The sequence below is a fragment of the Melanerpes formicivorus genome, unplaced genomic scaffold (assembly GCF_026170545.1).
Source record: "Melanerpes formicivorus ecotype bairdi unplaced genomic scaffold, bMelFor1.0.p_v2 SCAF_28, whole genome shotgun sequence".
Lineage (NCBI taxonomy): Eukaryota > Metazoa > Chordata > Aves > Piciformes > Picidae > Melanerpes > Melanerpes formicivorus.
Window position 1 is genome coordinate 888,981 of NW_027142380.1, and position 16,333 is coordinate 905,313.

At 46.1% G+C, this 16,333-nt stretch overlaps 1 protein-coding gene across 3 annotated transcripts in view; it reads right to left on the reverse strand.

Moving 5' to 3' along the window:
- Positions 1 to 16,333, reverse strand: part of GRIP2 (glutamate receptor interacting protein 2) — a 314,019-nt gene that overhangs the window by 297,372 nt on the left and 314 nt on the right. For 2 of the 3 annotated variants that reach the window (XM_068154131.1, XM_068154129.1), the window contains exon 1: positions 6,111 to 6,181. The exons of the other annotated variant lie outside the window; for it this stretch is intronic. In XM_068154131.1, coding sequence (XP_068010232.1) covers positions 6,111 to 6,165 — 55 coding nt within the window. In that variant the 5' untranslated portion in view covers positions 6,166 to 6,181. Of the gene's footprint in view, positions 1 to 6,110; positions 6,182 to 16,333 lie in introns of those variants that run through there. 3 annotated transcript variants of the gene reach the window in all.

A 16,333-nucleotide genomic window follows, 5' to 3' on the forward strand; every position in this document is an offset into this window, starting at 1 on the left:
GAGCATCTGAAGATCTCTGGGTCAGCAGCTGCAATCACATTTCAAGACTGGAGCAGTTTCAAAGACAGGTCCATTTCCTGGGAATTGTCTATGGTGCTTTTCCACTATGCTTGGCACGAGCCCAGCAGGTTTGGAGAACAACAAGCTTGGCCTGAATCCAGACAGATCTGGCAATTCTTTTCACTCTGAAGTTCTCCTGGCTACCATAATTCATGGTTTCCATCAAGGTCTTCAACTTCCTGAAAGGTTCCCCTCAGACTCTCCAACCTTGGCACCTCTAAAGGGAGAGTGTGCCAAACCATTGCAGCTGATGCATTTGCCCAGTGCCGAGCATCATCACTCAATACTGCTAACAAAAACACCTCTGCAAGAAGACCTACAGAGTGTAACAGCTTAAGCAAAAGCAGAACTGCATGATGTCTGTACAGCTTCACATGGCCACATTCTGTCAATACAGAATCTCATTCAGGTTGTGGAAACTGGCAGACCACTTCAAAAAGCAAAATAACGATCAATCTCAGCTTTTAATCAAATTCCAGCAAGGCTTTAGAGTCATTCTGTAAAACCCTTGTAGCTTCATCTCTGCTTTATGCAGGACTTCTCAGACAGAGCTAAATTTTATGATTGCTGAAGCACAGGATCAAAAGCAGCAGCCCAAACTCAGCGCAGCATGACAGCGTGACAGTCAGTGAAGAAGAGAGCAGGCGAGCACAGCGCTTGGGTGCAGCTATTACTCTTTCACTTGATGGGTACCAAATCCACATCAACATATTAATGAACGAAAAAGACCCCATCAAAGTCGAGCAGGATTTGCTCTGGCTGTCCCATCAGTTTGATGAATGAACATTATCCCTTAAGCATTACCACCACAGCCTTCAAGCAATCCTAATTCCCCACCACAGTTGACTGAAGGGTCAGAACCTCTATTTCTACATTTTGTTTAAAAGCAGTGGCCTGTATAATGAATATTACCAACAAACAGTAGCCCATAAATTCCTGAGCGCTGCGTGTGCAAGTTCTCATCTGTGACAAAGCTTGGATGCACCATAAAGTAACAGTATCACATGCAAGAGTAGATTAATATGCTGCATTCAACAGACAGACATAACAGCCCTTTGACCACAGAGCAGCTCAACTGCACACTATTTAAGTGACAGCTACTTGGTTAAATTTCTTCACTGAAAATTAAGTACCAGTACAATAGATCACATCATTGTAACTTGGACAAAAGGACTCTGTAAGGGCAGCAGACTAAAACTGAACAGACTCAACCCAGCACTGAAAGATGATCCTAAAACAACTTGATAAATACCAAAAAAACCCTCCTTTCTGAATGACTGCAGTATTTCTGATGTGGCAAACACAAGAAAAAACACTTAACTTTATGTAGCAGAATACCAAGAAGGCCAATGGCATCCTGGCCTGCATCAAGAATAGTGTGGCCAGCAGGAGCAGGGAAGTCATTGTGCCTCTGTACTCTGCACTGGTTAGGCCACACCTTGAGTACTGTGTCCAGTTCTGGGTCCCTCAATTTAAGAAGGACATTGAGACACTTGAATGTGTCCAGAGAAGGGCAACAAGGCTGGGGAGAGACCTTGAGCACAAAGCCCTACGAGGAGAGGCTGAGGGAGCTGGGATTGTTTAGCCTGGAGAAGAGGAGGCTCAGGGGGGGACCTTATTGCTGTCTACAACTAGCTGAAGGGTGGTTGTAGCCAGGAGGGGGTTGGTCTCTTCTCTCAAGCAACCAGCACCAGAACAAGAGGACACAGTCTCAAGCTGCACCAGGGGAAGTTTAGGCTCAAGGTGAAAGTTCTTCACTGAGAGAGTCATTTGTCATTGGAATGTGCTGCCCAGGGAGGTGGTGGAGTCGCCGTCCCTGGAGGCATTGAAGAGGGGATTGGATGTGGCACATGGTGCCATGGTTTAGTCATGAGGTCTGTGGTGACAGGTTGGACTTGATCTTTGAGGTCTCTTCCAATCTTGGTGATTCTGTGATTTTGAGTTATGAACACCATCACAGTCTGCAAGACTAAAATGTGTATGTGTAAGTGAACAAAAGACAATTCTACACATCACATGTGCACATCACAAGCAATGTGGAACTCAGTGAAAGATCTTCTAATTTCCTGCTAATCATGCAAAGCCAGAAATATCTGTCTTATTGGGATTTTTCTCCTTGATGTATGTGATTAAATAAAGAAGAATCCCATTTCGAGCCTTAATCATAGTTTCACAGTTATGGAGCAAACCAGCCCAGCACACTGTTCCAAGGACAGAATGAAAAGCTGATGCTTATAGCCCAGCTGTTATAAACCCCCTCAAGACAGCCTGATGTGGTATTTTTACCTTTCTATTATAAAAATTTAAATAGCTCTGCCAAATCCATGAAAAACTACCCCTTTGCTAAATTTTCCCCCAGGGACCCACTCCTGCCAAACTGCACCTGCAGCAAGACAAGGCAGGTGGCAAGAAAGGGAGACCTTGCAATGGGTTTTTAGTTTGTTGCCCTCATCCTGCACAACAAAGGATTTGCCTTTCCCCATGCACCACAGGGCACCTCTGCCCATGACTGCACAGCAGCAAAATGCCCCTATATGCTCCTACAGCTGTTTCCAAGGTAACCAGCACCGAGCCATATACAAGGGAAGGAAGCAAATAGCAGCAACACAATCCTGCAATACTGTCACTTTTTGGAAGAAGTCTGTGTCGCCTCTTCCTTTGTCCCCTCCTTTGCAGCTGCCCCATGACCCATGCAAAGGTTGGGTAACTCCACACTTTATAATCACATTACATCAGTCTTTCTTAAGGGTTTAGGACTGGTTTAGTTTTTAATAAGGCGTCATACTGAAGTGAGAGTCAAATTTTCTGGTTTTACTGAAGGATAATCATCTGGGGGAGGAAAGGGAATTATATCAACAACCTAAATTTACATTTAAACTCTGTATTCCCTCCCAGCAGAGTCAGAAAAAGGTCTCAGGTTTAACAAAGGGTGTCTGCCCACTACAGTGACCCATGTTATGCAAATCAAATGCCTCTAGATAACTTATTTTTATCAGTTAGGACAACAACATCCCCACAACTCTGTCTCCTGATACAGTTTATCCTTTCTAGGCATCCAGTTTCCACATCCACTCAGATGTGCCAAAATCCCCAGAGTTTCCCACCTGCCCACGTAGATTCATGCTCCCAAAGCAGAAATTAGTCTTTATTCTTGCTGCTTCCAGAATTTCAGTAACAAAAGAAGCAAAGTCCAAATCCTGCTGTTCTCATACAAAGGACAGCAGCAAGGGGTGGGGTGGGGGGGAGGAATCGCAATGGGAAAGGAACTGGCATAGCAAACTAGTTCTCTCCACTGCCTCGAGAGGCAGGTAGGTATCAGCAAGTTAAACTGGCACAAGTTCTGGCCATACAGATCTGTATACACAGCAATGGACAGAACTGCCATGCTATATGCTCCAACATCTGCCCCCAGGTCAGAGACAATCCTACAGAGAGAAGCAAATCAGCAAATCAACCCCCTGACCAGGGAGCAACAGGGTGGTTATCAATGCCAGCTGGAAGAAACATATTTTTCAGCAAGAATTTCCAAATCATTAACATCAATTCTTTTTCTGCATGAAAGAGGAGTAGCAGCACGTCCCATGTACAACCCTCTTGTGGTGGGGAAGAGCAATACATCACAGAATGGACCATCTCTGCACAGTGGTCAGGAGTCTCCTCCATTCCCCAAGAGACAGAAATCTTAAGGTAAAGCACACGTAAGGAAACTCACTGTGGGTGATCTGAAACAGCAATCATATCTCAGACCAGTTCATGTGCATTTCATATTTCCCTATGCAAGTTACCGTGGCTGACCTTTTGAGTGCCAACTGTGATTAATGAAGCTTCCAATCCAGCACTGAATGGCTGCAAATTGCAAGAGATGCTCATCACATTAATATTCAGTAACCAAAATATAGTGCTCTTCTAATCACCACTGTGCTCCTGATGAACACCAGGACATTTCCTTTGGAAACTTGAGTACTGTGGTCCTGAAAGGAAGTTAACATGCCCATGGCCCAAAGCGTGTGTGCCTGGGGAAGAAGCTCCCCAGCTCAGATAAAGGCTACCACATCTGCATAGTCATGGAAATGCCAATGAGGCAGACATAACTTGTTTTGAATAAGGCAAAGCAGAAGTGAGGATTTCTTTATAGGCTGTTTGGAGGATGGTTTGCAAAATCAAGATCTGAACAGAACCACACAGAGATTTCCTGGCAACATTATACAGGACATGGGGTGAAACCTTCTCTACCATGCAAGTTAAACCTCACACCGTATCTGTTAACATTGCAGTGCTACAAAAACATTACCAAAACCTCCTCTGCTACCCCTGCAGAGGCTGTAATATGACCATCAAACTGGTCACCTGGGGGAAAGGAGTACCCTACAAACTTAGCTATTCTTTAGCAGGCATACACCTCCTCCTCTACACAGCACATCAGCTCGAGCCTCCAGGATTTATTCCTTCAGATACACTATTCTGTGATTAAGTATATGGTAACTTCCAAAGATCAACTACTCTTGAGCAACCCATGGAAACAGATGCAATATCACTAGGGAAAATGCTCAACACATCTGAAGGGATGCATACTGGTCACAGACTCCCTGCAGTGCTGGGAGTGAAATGAGAGGGAGGGAAGATGAAGAGCAAAGGCATTATATAGGCACCAAAGGCAAGAGCCAGTACAGACAAAGTCACAGAGAAAATAACCTGGCAAACAGAGTAACCCACTACAGCTGCATGGCAAGAGCTGGCTGCTGCAAATGTTTCAAAAGGCCCTAAAGCCACCCCTGGTCCAGTGATGCAAAAGCATCCCCGTCAGCTGCAGCAGGGCAGCATTACAAAGCACTGCACCACAGCAGGACTGAACTCACGCTAACAGGTCTCAGTGTGTAAAACAGGGGACTGATTCACTCTTCTACAGGACAAGATTTAAAAGCTCTGTCTCGGGTGGCTGGAGTGCCCAGAGGAAGCCATGCTCCCAGAGGGGTCTGACATCAGAAAAAAATGGTGTTCTCCCAAAGCCATGAGAGTAAGGAAGCAGCATCAGACTCAGCAGCTTAATGACTCTGTCCTGACACCTTACAGTGCATCCAACAGCACAGTTTCTCTTTGTGCTTATTAACCAGCAGGACCAGAGAACATTGCACTACTCACACCAAATGATGCAATGGTGCCACTTCAGATATTTGGTAAATCTGCTTACCAGTGCACCATCTAGAGAGGCAGCCAGGGGAAGAGATGCAAAGGAAAAACACTTGCACCAAAGCATCTGAAGTTACAGACATGAATTTCTGCTTACTTCTGCTCATCCCAGCTCAGCTCCTCCACCTGAGCCTTAAGAGACCACCTGAGCATTGCACTTCATCCCAGAGACATAAACTTTTCCCCACCACTCTTGGCCCTGTTCATATATAAACCCTGGAGATGGCATGCAAGGTTTAAACCTCCCTTCTGCTGTGCCACCTTGTGGATGTCTTCTCCCGACTTTTATGAGCTGCAGGTCCAGCATTTATTTCACATCACACTCTTGAGCATGTAAACAAAATAATTCACAGTCACTGTGGCCAACAGTAAGCAGCACAATAGGAATCAGAATACCACAGCACGTCTTCTGTGCAATCTGCAAACCCTTTAAGCCCCAGATGGAGTTGGGGACTGGGGGGGGAATGCCATCTGAAAACAGCAGCACCAGTAGCTTTAGAAAGTTAGAGCTCAGATACTACAAATCCCTCTAAATAACCAGGGAGGACCGCACAGGCACCTCTCGCTCAGGCTTGCCCCCTCCTTTTTAAGACAGGGGGGGAAAAGCAGAACCCAAGCGAGCCCGGGAAGAGAACATATTCGCTGCAGCGAAGTTTACCGGCACGAGGAGCATCCCCCCCTCCAGCCCCTTCCTTCGCGGAGCCTCATGCCCGAAGAGGATCATCTCCCCCCTCCCAGGTAGACCCCCATTCCGCCCCCCCCCCCCCAAAAAAAAAAAATTAAATAAATAACTAAAAGGAATAGGCCATTCGGAGGGCGAAACCGAGCACCTCCATCCCTCTTTTCCCTCTGACCGCGCTCACCGTCCTCCTGCATCCGCTGCAGGCACAGGGCGAGGCTCTTCCTCCAGCCCGGCATGGCGGCGGGGGCAGTACTGCCGCCCCCCGGGGCAGCGGTACGGCTCTACGGGCCCGGGGGGGCCGGCGGGAGCGGCGCTGCCGAACGCAGCCGGGCTCCCCGGCGCTTTATTGCCGTGCGGTGCATGCGGCGGCGGGGTCGGGCGGGGCTGGGGGGAGCGGAGCGGCGCTGCCCGCCCCCGTCTGCGCACACCCCCGCGGGGTGCAGCAGCGACGGGCTCCCGCCCGCCCCGGTTCGCTCCCCAACAGCCGCCGATGGCGAGACGGAGCCGGAACCGGAGAGGGGAGCGTCAGAAAGAATTATGTGTCTGTATTGTCCACTGGAGGGGTCTGCTTAGGCAGGAGGGGCCCCGCCTGCCGCCGAGCACCGGTTTCGGGTGCGCACCGGCGGCTGCAGATGAGCGCAGAATGGTACAGGACAGGTGCGGGAACGCACGGGACCACAGGCACGCACCGCTCTCTCCTACAGCCCCTTCACAGCTACCCCCCTCAAAGCGGACAGCCTGGGTGCCCTGCACAGCCGTACTCCTGGGGTCCCTCATTCACTCTGAAGTTGGAATCTCGGTAGTCACCCAAGTCAGGCCGATCTAGTCCATCTTTCTCACCACCACTTGCAAGCAGCTGAAGTGCAAGGGAGGATTGAAAAGCATCTTTGTCCTTCCTTAATATTCCAGAGGTTTTGCTGCTTTGAGGAACACAAAGGAGATGTTTATTGCCTATGCCAGGGTATTCGTGGCTTTAATTTCCTGGGGACAACGTATCTCTGCAATGACTAGCAGGCGTTTTTAGTGGGTTTTTTGCTCTTCATTAGGCCTTTTATTAGCTGGCTGGTAGGTCTCACTCTGCATCTCTGTCTCCTTTTGTGAGACTGATAATATTGCATGCAACATCTGCTATAATCTAAACTATCATGGCCCAGCCTCTCCCTGGGATAGCGTGAGCTAACTTCAGTTTCAGATGGCTAATGTTCTGACACCACCTGAACTGGACAGGGCAGCTGCAATGTCAAAGGAACACATCTGTCTAGATGCATCCACATGGCCTTCAGCTTAATATTTAGATGAGCTTTTCCATCCTTACCTGGATGAAAAGCAGTTGTCATAGCACGGCCGAGCAGCCTGCTAAGGGGCAGCAGCCTCACCTTCTGTATTCTGCCTGCAGCTCACATCTGAGAAACATTTGCCATTTTGGGTGCTGGCAGCCAGGTTTACAGGGCAGCCAAGTGTGACAGGCATGTCCCAGCCTGGGCAGCAGCAGTCCAGAAAACAGCCCACTGCCTGACAAAAACTGATGTGGCTCAACCCAAAGGCATTTGGAACAGGGTCTGCTTGAAACAACCTCCTGCAGCTCTGCACACATCAAGGGAGAAAAACAGTTTCTGCAGTGAGGGGCTGAAAGCTGAAGCCTACCTAAGTCCAAGACTCTGGAGGAGTCTGAAGGGATGAGGATCCTAATTGAAGTAGTTAACTAAACTTTAACCCATAAAGCCATGAGAACAGCCCTCTTCATTTAAGCATAAGAGTTCACAGCACTGCAGAGAGCAGGCAATGCCTGAGAACTGCATGAGAGGTTCCCACCGCATCAAAGGAGAGTGGTGCTGTAGAGGCTGACTCCCTTCCATATTTCTAACCAGGGAGTTACCCATCAGTTTGAAGGACAGTGACCAGAGCGATGGCACCTGAAGGCTTATTCCAGCCAGCTGGAGCAGTCACTTCTGAGAGATTTCTCAAGGACTAGAAGCAGCAGGAGCACTACTATAGCTCAGACTCTGCCTGTCCCCCACCAGCAGCACAGAAAAATTCACCTGAAAAAAAAGATATTTTTTTCCCACATATAACATTAGAGTAGAAACATAAATAAGTATTCACTCCCCAACCAGCTACAACTTCTTAAAGAGATCTTTTCTTTATGCTAAATCTGGCACATTTCTGCAGCTTCCTCTGCAGGGGAAAACACAGCCCTCTGCAATTTCACTGCAAATATTCCTGGTACCTTTGGGACTCACCACGAATCATCGCTCTGTAGCTGGATTAGATCAGGGCACATCATGCAAACTTACAGGAGGCTGGTGATATGGACTAAATATTCCAGCTGACAGCAAAACTCAAGAGCTTTTGAGAGAAGGACTTATATGGAGCCAGCATGCATCCTGGTGGAAGGAGATGATGCTTGTTCTATAGTTAAAACCCAGCACAGGGAGTCAAGCACTGTTGAGTTACACTTGACTCAACCACCCACACAGGCAAATCACCTGCCCTTTCTGTGCCTTAGTTTCCTCAGCTGGAATTCATAATTGCTTGATGATAATCAGAATATGGGTATTGAAAAAAAAGAAATGGATTCCCAGGAAAGTGATCATTATTTTGATCTAACATTGCTCTCAGGAAAAGCAATGAGAGTCCAAGGAAAACATGGTATAGAAAGGGGCTTTTAAATGTAAGGTCAAATCAACACATTTCTGTAGCTGAAAGCTCCTCTGGTTTTGCCATTCACACTGGCTGGTCTCATAAAACACGCTTTCACTGAAATCTCTTTCAACCACCACAGGTACAACAGTGCTGCTTTTAAAGGACATGGCTGCCACAGAAATAAACACTGAATATCATGAAACCATGAAAACAGCAAGCACATTACTAGCTGCAAATGTAGCTCAGGGCTTTAAACAATTGAATTTGACACACACATTTTTGTAGAAACAGCCAAAGCTACTGCGATGAGATTCTCTCAAGCACTCCACGTTAGCTTAACTTCACTACTCACATGGGAAACTGTGTTAGAGAAAACAAAACACAGCTTAAAATACCAGTAGTGAATTCATGGGCATCATCAATCTAAGACAGATGCTTTGGAGGGGAGTCATGGAGGGATATTTCAAACAGCAGGAAGTCCAAAGGAAACCTCAGACGTGACTATCCATGTTCCTGAGCAATGTCTAATCTGTTTGTATGCAGCTGTAGGATTTTAGGCAGCACAGTAACATGCATACTGCCACAACTTCGGAAATTGCTGCTGTCCTCCCACACAGCTGCATCATTCTGCAGAAATGGTTGTCAAACCAAATTTGTGAGGCAGAAAATCCCCTCTGAGACAGGACCACCTGTTTTCTTCAACTGGCGACTTAACCATGCCCTGCGCATTGAGGATGCCATCAGCTGGTGGCCTTTGCTCCACTGAGGAATACAGAGAGTACAGTATGACTGAACTCCCAGCTGCTTGTAAATTGGTATATGAGGAGAAAGAGTTGGGGCCATCATTCTTAAAATACCACTACAGATGTAAGAAGAAATGAAAGCACCAAGTTTTCCAATCTCAGGAGTTGCCTACTGAGCAAAGGTTCATCTGTGTTGCCAAACGCACACCAGGCTCTTCAAGTCAGATGGATCTCACACTCTCCTGCACACTGTGTCCACAGGGTGGTGAGCAGGCAATGATATTGATTGTGTGGTCAGAGGAGGCTCCCAAGTAAATATTCCTTTTTCGTGCAAGGGTTAAGAGAGAATGTCCAGGTGTGTTAGCTCCCATTCTGTCCATCATCTGTATGCCTCAGACATGTCTAGCAAATCCTCCTGTCATGCACTCCCTCAACTGGATGGTCACTCACTTTGCCAGCCCACAATGAGAATAAGCTGATTCTCTGCAACCAGGAAAGTTAGTGAAATGAGACAGTTTTCACTTTCTGTCTCAAAACTAGTGATTTAAAAGTCCCGCTTTCACCACTTCTGAGCCAGTGAGGATCTGGCACTTGGGAGATCCTTAAGCATGGTGTTCAGTCCTCCACCATCTTGAGTGAAGATGTACCGCTGGTGAGTGGACACCCCCATGACCACACTGTTTCAACAGTGGTCTGGAGGCATCATGAAACCCTCTGGGAAAACAGAGAGGACTGTGGACTTTCCCCTCCCATATGGACATACAGCTACTGCCTGGCAGTATTCAGTAGTTAAAATCAAGCTAGAAATTACTTTGACCTGCATAATCCTGCACAAAGGAAATCTATCTAGGTATCCAAAATATTCTTTCAGTCCCCGTCCCTGTCGTCCATGTCCCCACCCCCCCCTCCCCCCTTCCTGGACCTAATTAAGTAAAAAAAAAATGTATTTTTTCTTTACCAAGATTGGGCTACTTTGCTTAGCATTCAAGCAGAGCACCCTGTATCCCTACCACTGTACATGGGGTGGGCAGGGGTCTATGGGCAACCTATTTCCACCCCACCATGACATGTAAATAGCACACAGCTGCTTTAATGAAGAACCAGTTTCTACTTTCACTTCCCAGGCACATGGAATGGGACTGGGGATATAAGGCATAAATCTCTGTCACAGCACAGCATCAGGATGGGCTTGTTTCACTGATGACTGCTACACTCTCACTTGTATGCAGCTGTGTCCCATAACTCACAGACAGCAGTGAACGACACCAAGATAATAGCATTTAAAAATAATCCTGTCATGGTGGAAGGTTAAAGGCAATTTTAAAATGGATTATCTTCATTTTGCTACCACCACCAGAGGTCAGTTAATAGTAAGTTTACTTACTAATCCAACTTGGCTCTGTTTTGCCTTAAACTCAGGCAGCGTAAACGGTTTACTCATTTTATTGCCAGCTTCTCGTTAGGAACTTCAGGGCATACATTCATACTATGGACTTCTGCAGAAGTGCTCATGTCCAATGAGGTTTTGAAGGCTGGAAGCAATCTGTCATTCTGCAATCTGTCATTCTGCCTCTTCTAGGTGATACTCATCTCTCTGAAATGCAGAGACAATTTCCTTAGATTTCACTGACACAACTATATACCCCAATTACAGAGCACCACTGTGCTCTGTTCCAGAATGGAAGGGAGCTCAAGTGCTCCTAGTTTCTGTCCCAAAGGCACACTTAGAGTCATCTCTGAAGCTGGTTCCACACTTCCTTCCTTAGAAATTGCAGCATAAGCATAAGGGAGCTCAGATCGGTCTCTCACCTCCTTCCAAAGTCAGTTTCAGTCTGCAAGGGCCCTGAAAGGTAAGTGTGCAGAGAGCTCTGAAGCAGTGAGGCTACCTGACAGCCAGAAAACTCAGTGGTATGAAGTATTCCCACTTGACTCTTCCCCTGCTTCACCACCATCATCGTCAGGTCTCCTCTTCTGGGCACAAGGTTTATCTTTGCTGACTTCACTGCTGGGCTGATGCTAGTGACAAAGTTTTGGTTTTGCTTCTTTTGAGGGTTCTTTAACATTAAAATGCTGTTTAGAGCAAGTTGTAAACAGTTGACACATTTTCTGCTAACAATACTGGACTACCGGATGTCCACCTTCTGTTCCCAAACATAATCTCATCGCTTACTGCCAATGCCCCCCCCACCCGCCCGAGGATTCTTCACATCTACTTACTAATGACCCAGCAACACAGAAGACAATTCTGCCAGGACTGCAAAACGTGGCAAGACAAAGCACCTTCCTCACTGCTTGCCCTAAACCATCTGGGTTTGAGCAAGACTCAGAGATCTGTGATGCTTCTCCTGCCAACAGCAGAGTTCAGGGCTGTGCAGCACCCAGAGCTCCACTGCAGCTGCTGCCTATTGATTTCCAGGCTACTGAGGCATGTGTCAGAAATTCAATAGCCGAGGTGACAGTGTATGTTACATGTTGTTCTGTGTACCCTCCAATGCCAAGCAGTCAGCACAGAGCCTGAAGCACTAGCAGCTGAAACGGTTGCTTAATACTGTTAATATTTGCTTACAGCTGTACAACATAAAAGACACTGCCATTTCACCCCTCCTCAGGACTGCCAGCAGTCATCTTGCTTTGAGTTACTGTGAAGATGCTGTGTGATCTGATCTGTTATTTGGGAAGACAGGAGAGTTTAAAAGCAAGCCTGAACTTAGTCACAGCAATGCAAGAGCAAGCTTTCTAACTTGTGACTGGAAAAGGTGTTGCTGGAAACATGTTCTTTCCCCTTCAGAATGGCTCTCAGGACTCCCTCCTTCCCTTCTGTTAATTTCTGCCTTGCACACACCATCTTTCTTGTTAGACACACACACACAGAGCATCACTAATAAATCAACACCCATGTGCACCATGTCAAGTGTTCACCTTCATGGAGTTACATAATCCTCCTAAGTCAGAACAGTGCTTATCACAATTTACTGACAGTAATGATCCCCATACCATCTCACTGCTAGATAAAGGTTTCCATTCCAGGCATTCACTTAGCAGCAAGATTTGCCTCTGGCTACATACGGTTTCATCTCTGTTGCTCAATGCAGAGGTGCCTCAGGGATGTTTTACAAATCACTTCAGCGAAAGAGTTATCAGGTACAGGATAGTTGACTCTGCACCACTTAGAGCCCCAGGTATCAGATCTCATCCTGGGAAATTTTCCAATTAGGACATGGTCTACATTCTGCTTTGATTTCTTGATTGACAAACTTTTCTGTATGGGGGAAGATCTCTAAGCTCTCTCTGCATTCCCAGACTGTAGAAAAGTTGCTCACCTGGGATTTGTCATTTCTCACAGGAATAGCTTAGTGTCTTTTAACAACCATGGAAGAAATACATAGCAGAAGTACTTCAGTGACATCTATTAACCTGACAGCAGTATCTGCCATGCCCAGAACTCCATTTGCAACTACAATGGAAGCCACCCCACATGCTCAGAATAGCCACTCAGGGCAGCAGCTGGCAGGTTTGACTCTGACTTGTTTGGTTCTGCTGATCGTACTCCAGTCAGACCCCATGAACTGGGAGCTGTACTAAACAGATTTGTGAGGTATTGAGTCTCCATTGTGCATCAGTGGCAGATGGTTCAAGTCATGAAGACAGGCTTGGACCCACCCTTCATTCATACAATAGTCTCAGGTTCCCTGCTGAACTTCTCTTAAACAAGAGCAGATATTTAGCGCTCATCTATCCCACCCAAACCCACTTGAAACTACTGCACTTGATCGTAAACAGAGAAACACCACCCACCCACCCACCCACCCATCCATCTCTCACTAAGGAACATCAGCATTTGCATCTCATGATGATTACTTTCAACAGTGCCGCTAGATAAAATTCAATGTTTTCCCTTTTTCTGGTTGGTGAACAGAAGCAGTTTGAGAAATGAGCAGGGTGCAGAAAGCAACCCCACAGCTCTGTCAACAAATGTTAAAAGTCATTACTGTGACTGTCTTGCTTTCTCGTTGTTTTCATTGTGACCCAGCTCCAGCTGCCAGTAGCAAGTTAATGACTGCAGTCAATTTCAGATCAGGGAAGGAGGCAAGACAGTTGCAAATCATTGATATTGACTGTTGGTCTTAATGAAACGCTCTGTAATTTTGCCTGTGCATTCTGAGGGGATGGAAAAAGACAATAATTGACCTTTCAGTATGCTGATCTCTCCCAAACTAGCTGGCAAGAATACAAGGACTGAGGGGGCAAGAGTTAAAAAATGAAAAGCCCCCATCATTTCCATGCAGTGTAGGCTCCCTCCTCCAGTGTTTCATAAAATACTGGAATTTACTTTTTGTACAGCTCCTTGGTATATCTGAGGAATTGCTTGGCATTCATCAAGGCTTTAATAAAGCAATCATTGGACTTCTGCCTGATGTAGTTATTCATTTTGAAGTATTATTCTAGTTCTCATTCCACTTGTCTATATTTGACTAATGACAGCGGTGCCACACACACTTCCAAAGCGCTCTCTAAGTACAGAGACTCAATATTTCTTTTCTCAATTATTTCTAAAATAACATCTATAATCATTCTAAGCTCTCTTTTGTGATACATATAGCAACATTTTGGTGCCTTCTGGGCTTCTATTTTAAGTCATCTTTGTAACGGGAAGCCTGTCCTGGGGGCTGAAGTGCAACAACAGGACAGTGCTCATGGAAGCAGAATACAGATTTCCTTAGGCTGTGTGTTTTGGTATCCCCGCAAAGCTAACAGCCCTTTTGGAGAATTCCTTACCTATTTAATCTATAGTCTTATCCCTAGCAAAGCCATTGCTAGCTGTGAGTTTGAAAGGCTGGCAGCCACCATGCTCATACTATTTAACACACAAGCACTTGTCCTACTTTCATTTCAGAGACCTGTCCAAAGCAGAAGCCAAAACCTGAGTCCCACTAACCCACACAGAAAATGAACTGGCAGCCTGAAATCCAGGGTCAGCTCTTCTTGCACTTCTGGCTTCACCACTTGCCTTATTTCTCACCTAACTTTACATGTGCAAGACTGGAGGAATGGGGAAAAGAAAGCAATTTGTTCCTCGAATGCCAAAGTGATGACAGGGAACTGCAGTGGGGACACTCATTCGTGTAAGGTAGCCTCTGATAAATGCTCACAGCACCCTGAGGTATGAACTACATGGCTGCAATGACAGTCTTGTACTGCCATCTACTGCAGTGAGATCCCATTACTAGCATGAGTGACACCTCCGTGACATTGCTGCAGAGGGAAGCCAGGAGCAAGCCATCTACAGCCATCCTTTTCTCCCTTACATGCTACTGTCTTTTCCTGGGGAAGATTTTGCTGTACAGCCTTTTGAGCATCTACTCAGAAATTCACTTTGTCCAGACAGGCAACTTACCTCCTTCACTTCATGTTTCAGGGGCAATTGATGAGATGATGGATAGTGAAAGAAAACCTTATTGCAGATAAATATAACTGATGAAAGTAAAGAGGAATCCAAACTAAAATGCATAAGGCTTTGAGATACAGGGGTTGGGGAGGAGGTTTATAAGTCCCTTGGTTCTAAAACATCAAACAGCAGCTTTTCACTACCAGAATATCAGAGAAAGAACATATATACACAAGTTACTTTTGTTCTCTTAATAAATTAATCATAGCTGCCACTTAGCCATCTACACAGGCATATGGTAGATGACTTCTAGGTAACTAATGCCCATATGGTAGAGAAACTCTACACCAAATTATGCTGATTTCATAGTATCATAGTATCAGTCAGGGTTGGAAGGGACCACAAGGATCATCTAGTTCCAACCCCCCTGCCATGGGCAGGGACACCCCACACTAGATCAGGCTGCCCAGAGCCTCATCCAGCCTGCTCTTAAACACCTCCAGGGATGGGGCCTCAACCATCTCCCTGGACAACCCATTCCAGGGTTTCACCACTCTCATGGTGAAGAACCTCCTCCTCACATCTAGCCTGAATCTCCCCACTTCCAGCTTCATTCCATTCCCCCTAGTCCTTTTACTACCTGAGATCCTGAGAAGTCCCTCCCCAGCCTTCCTGTAGGCCCCCTTCAGATACTGGAAGGCCACAATTAGGTCACCTCAGAGCCTTCTCTTCTCCAAACTGGACAGCCCCAACTCCTTCAGTCTGTCCTCATAGGAGAGGTCCTCATAGGAGAGGTTAAATCTCTCCAGAGCATCAAGGTAAAAATGACCACACGCCAGAGAGATGTCCCGCCCAAGTATGTAGCTTCAATCAATCATTCCCATGCATCAGGAAATCACACACAGGGCCATAATGTGCTCAGTTATTCCAGCCCACTTTCTGCTCAGTATCAAGAGCTAGACCCTCCATAAAGAGGAAAGGTGCAGAAGGGATGTCTTCGCATTTGCATCTCAAAACACAATTTAAGGATCATCGATAACCTGCAAAACATTTGTTTTTATAAACACACTTGTTCGTAAAACACACACGTGCTTTGGCATTCCCAGACTGAGAAGACAAATGAGAAACCTCAAGCTAGTTTTCTCTGGTTCTAAGGAAAAAACGTGCTGCTTTGCACTGAACTGAAATGCCACTCAGTTCACACTTTCATGACATTCAGTATACGTTTTAAAAGCATCAACAGCCATTCAGTGATATTGTGCTAGGATTAGTAAACATAAATCAATCCCCCTCTTTCAAAGTAGTCTAGCAACTGTGCTACAGGGCTCAGATTTCTGCCACTGTGTCAGAAAACCTGAATTTGCTGCCATGAGCCTGCTGCTTTAAAATGATTCAGCTCAAACAGTGGGATATAAACAGAAGCATTTCACAAGCAGTGAAGGTGATATAAATACAGCTCACATCATCACCCTGGCACTAAATGAACGTAAATAACAGGGTTTAAACTCAAAGCTAGAAAGTAGCCTCTTTGGAAAGTTACAGCTACAATGAGCACGTGTCTACCTACCTGACACAATCAATAGCCCAATATTTTCTTTAAAAGGAAAAAAAAAACCAACAGAGCATGCAGTA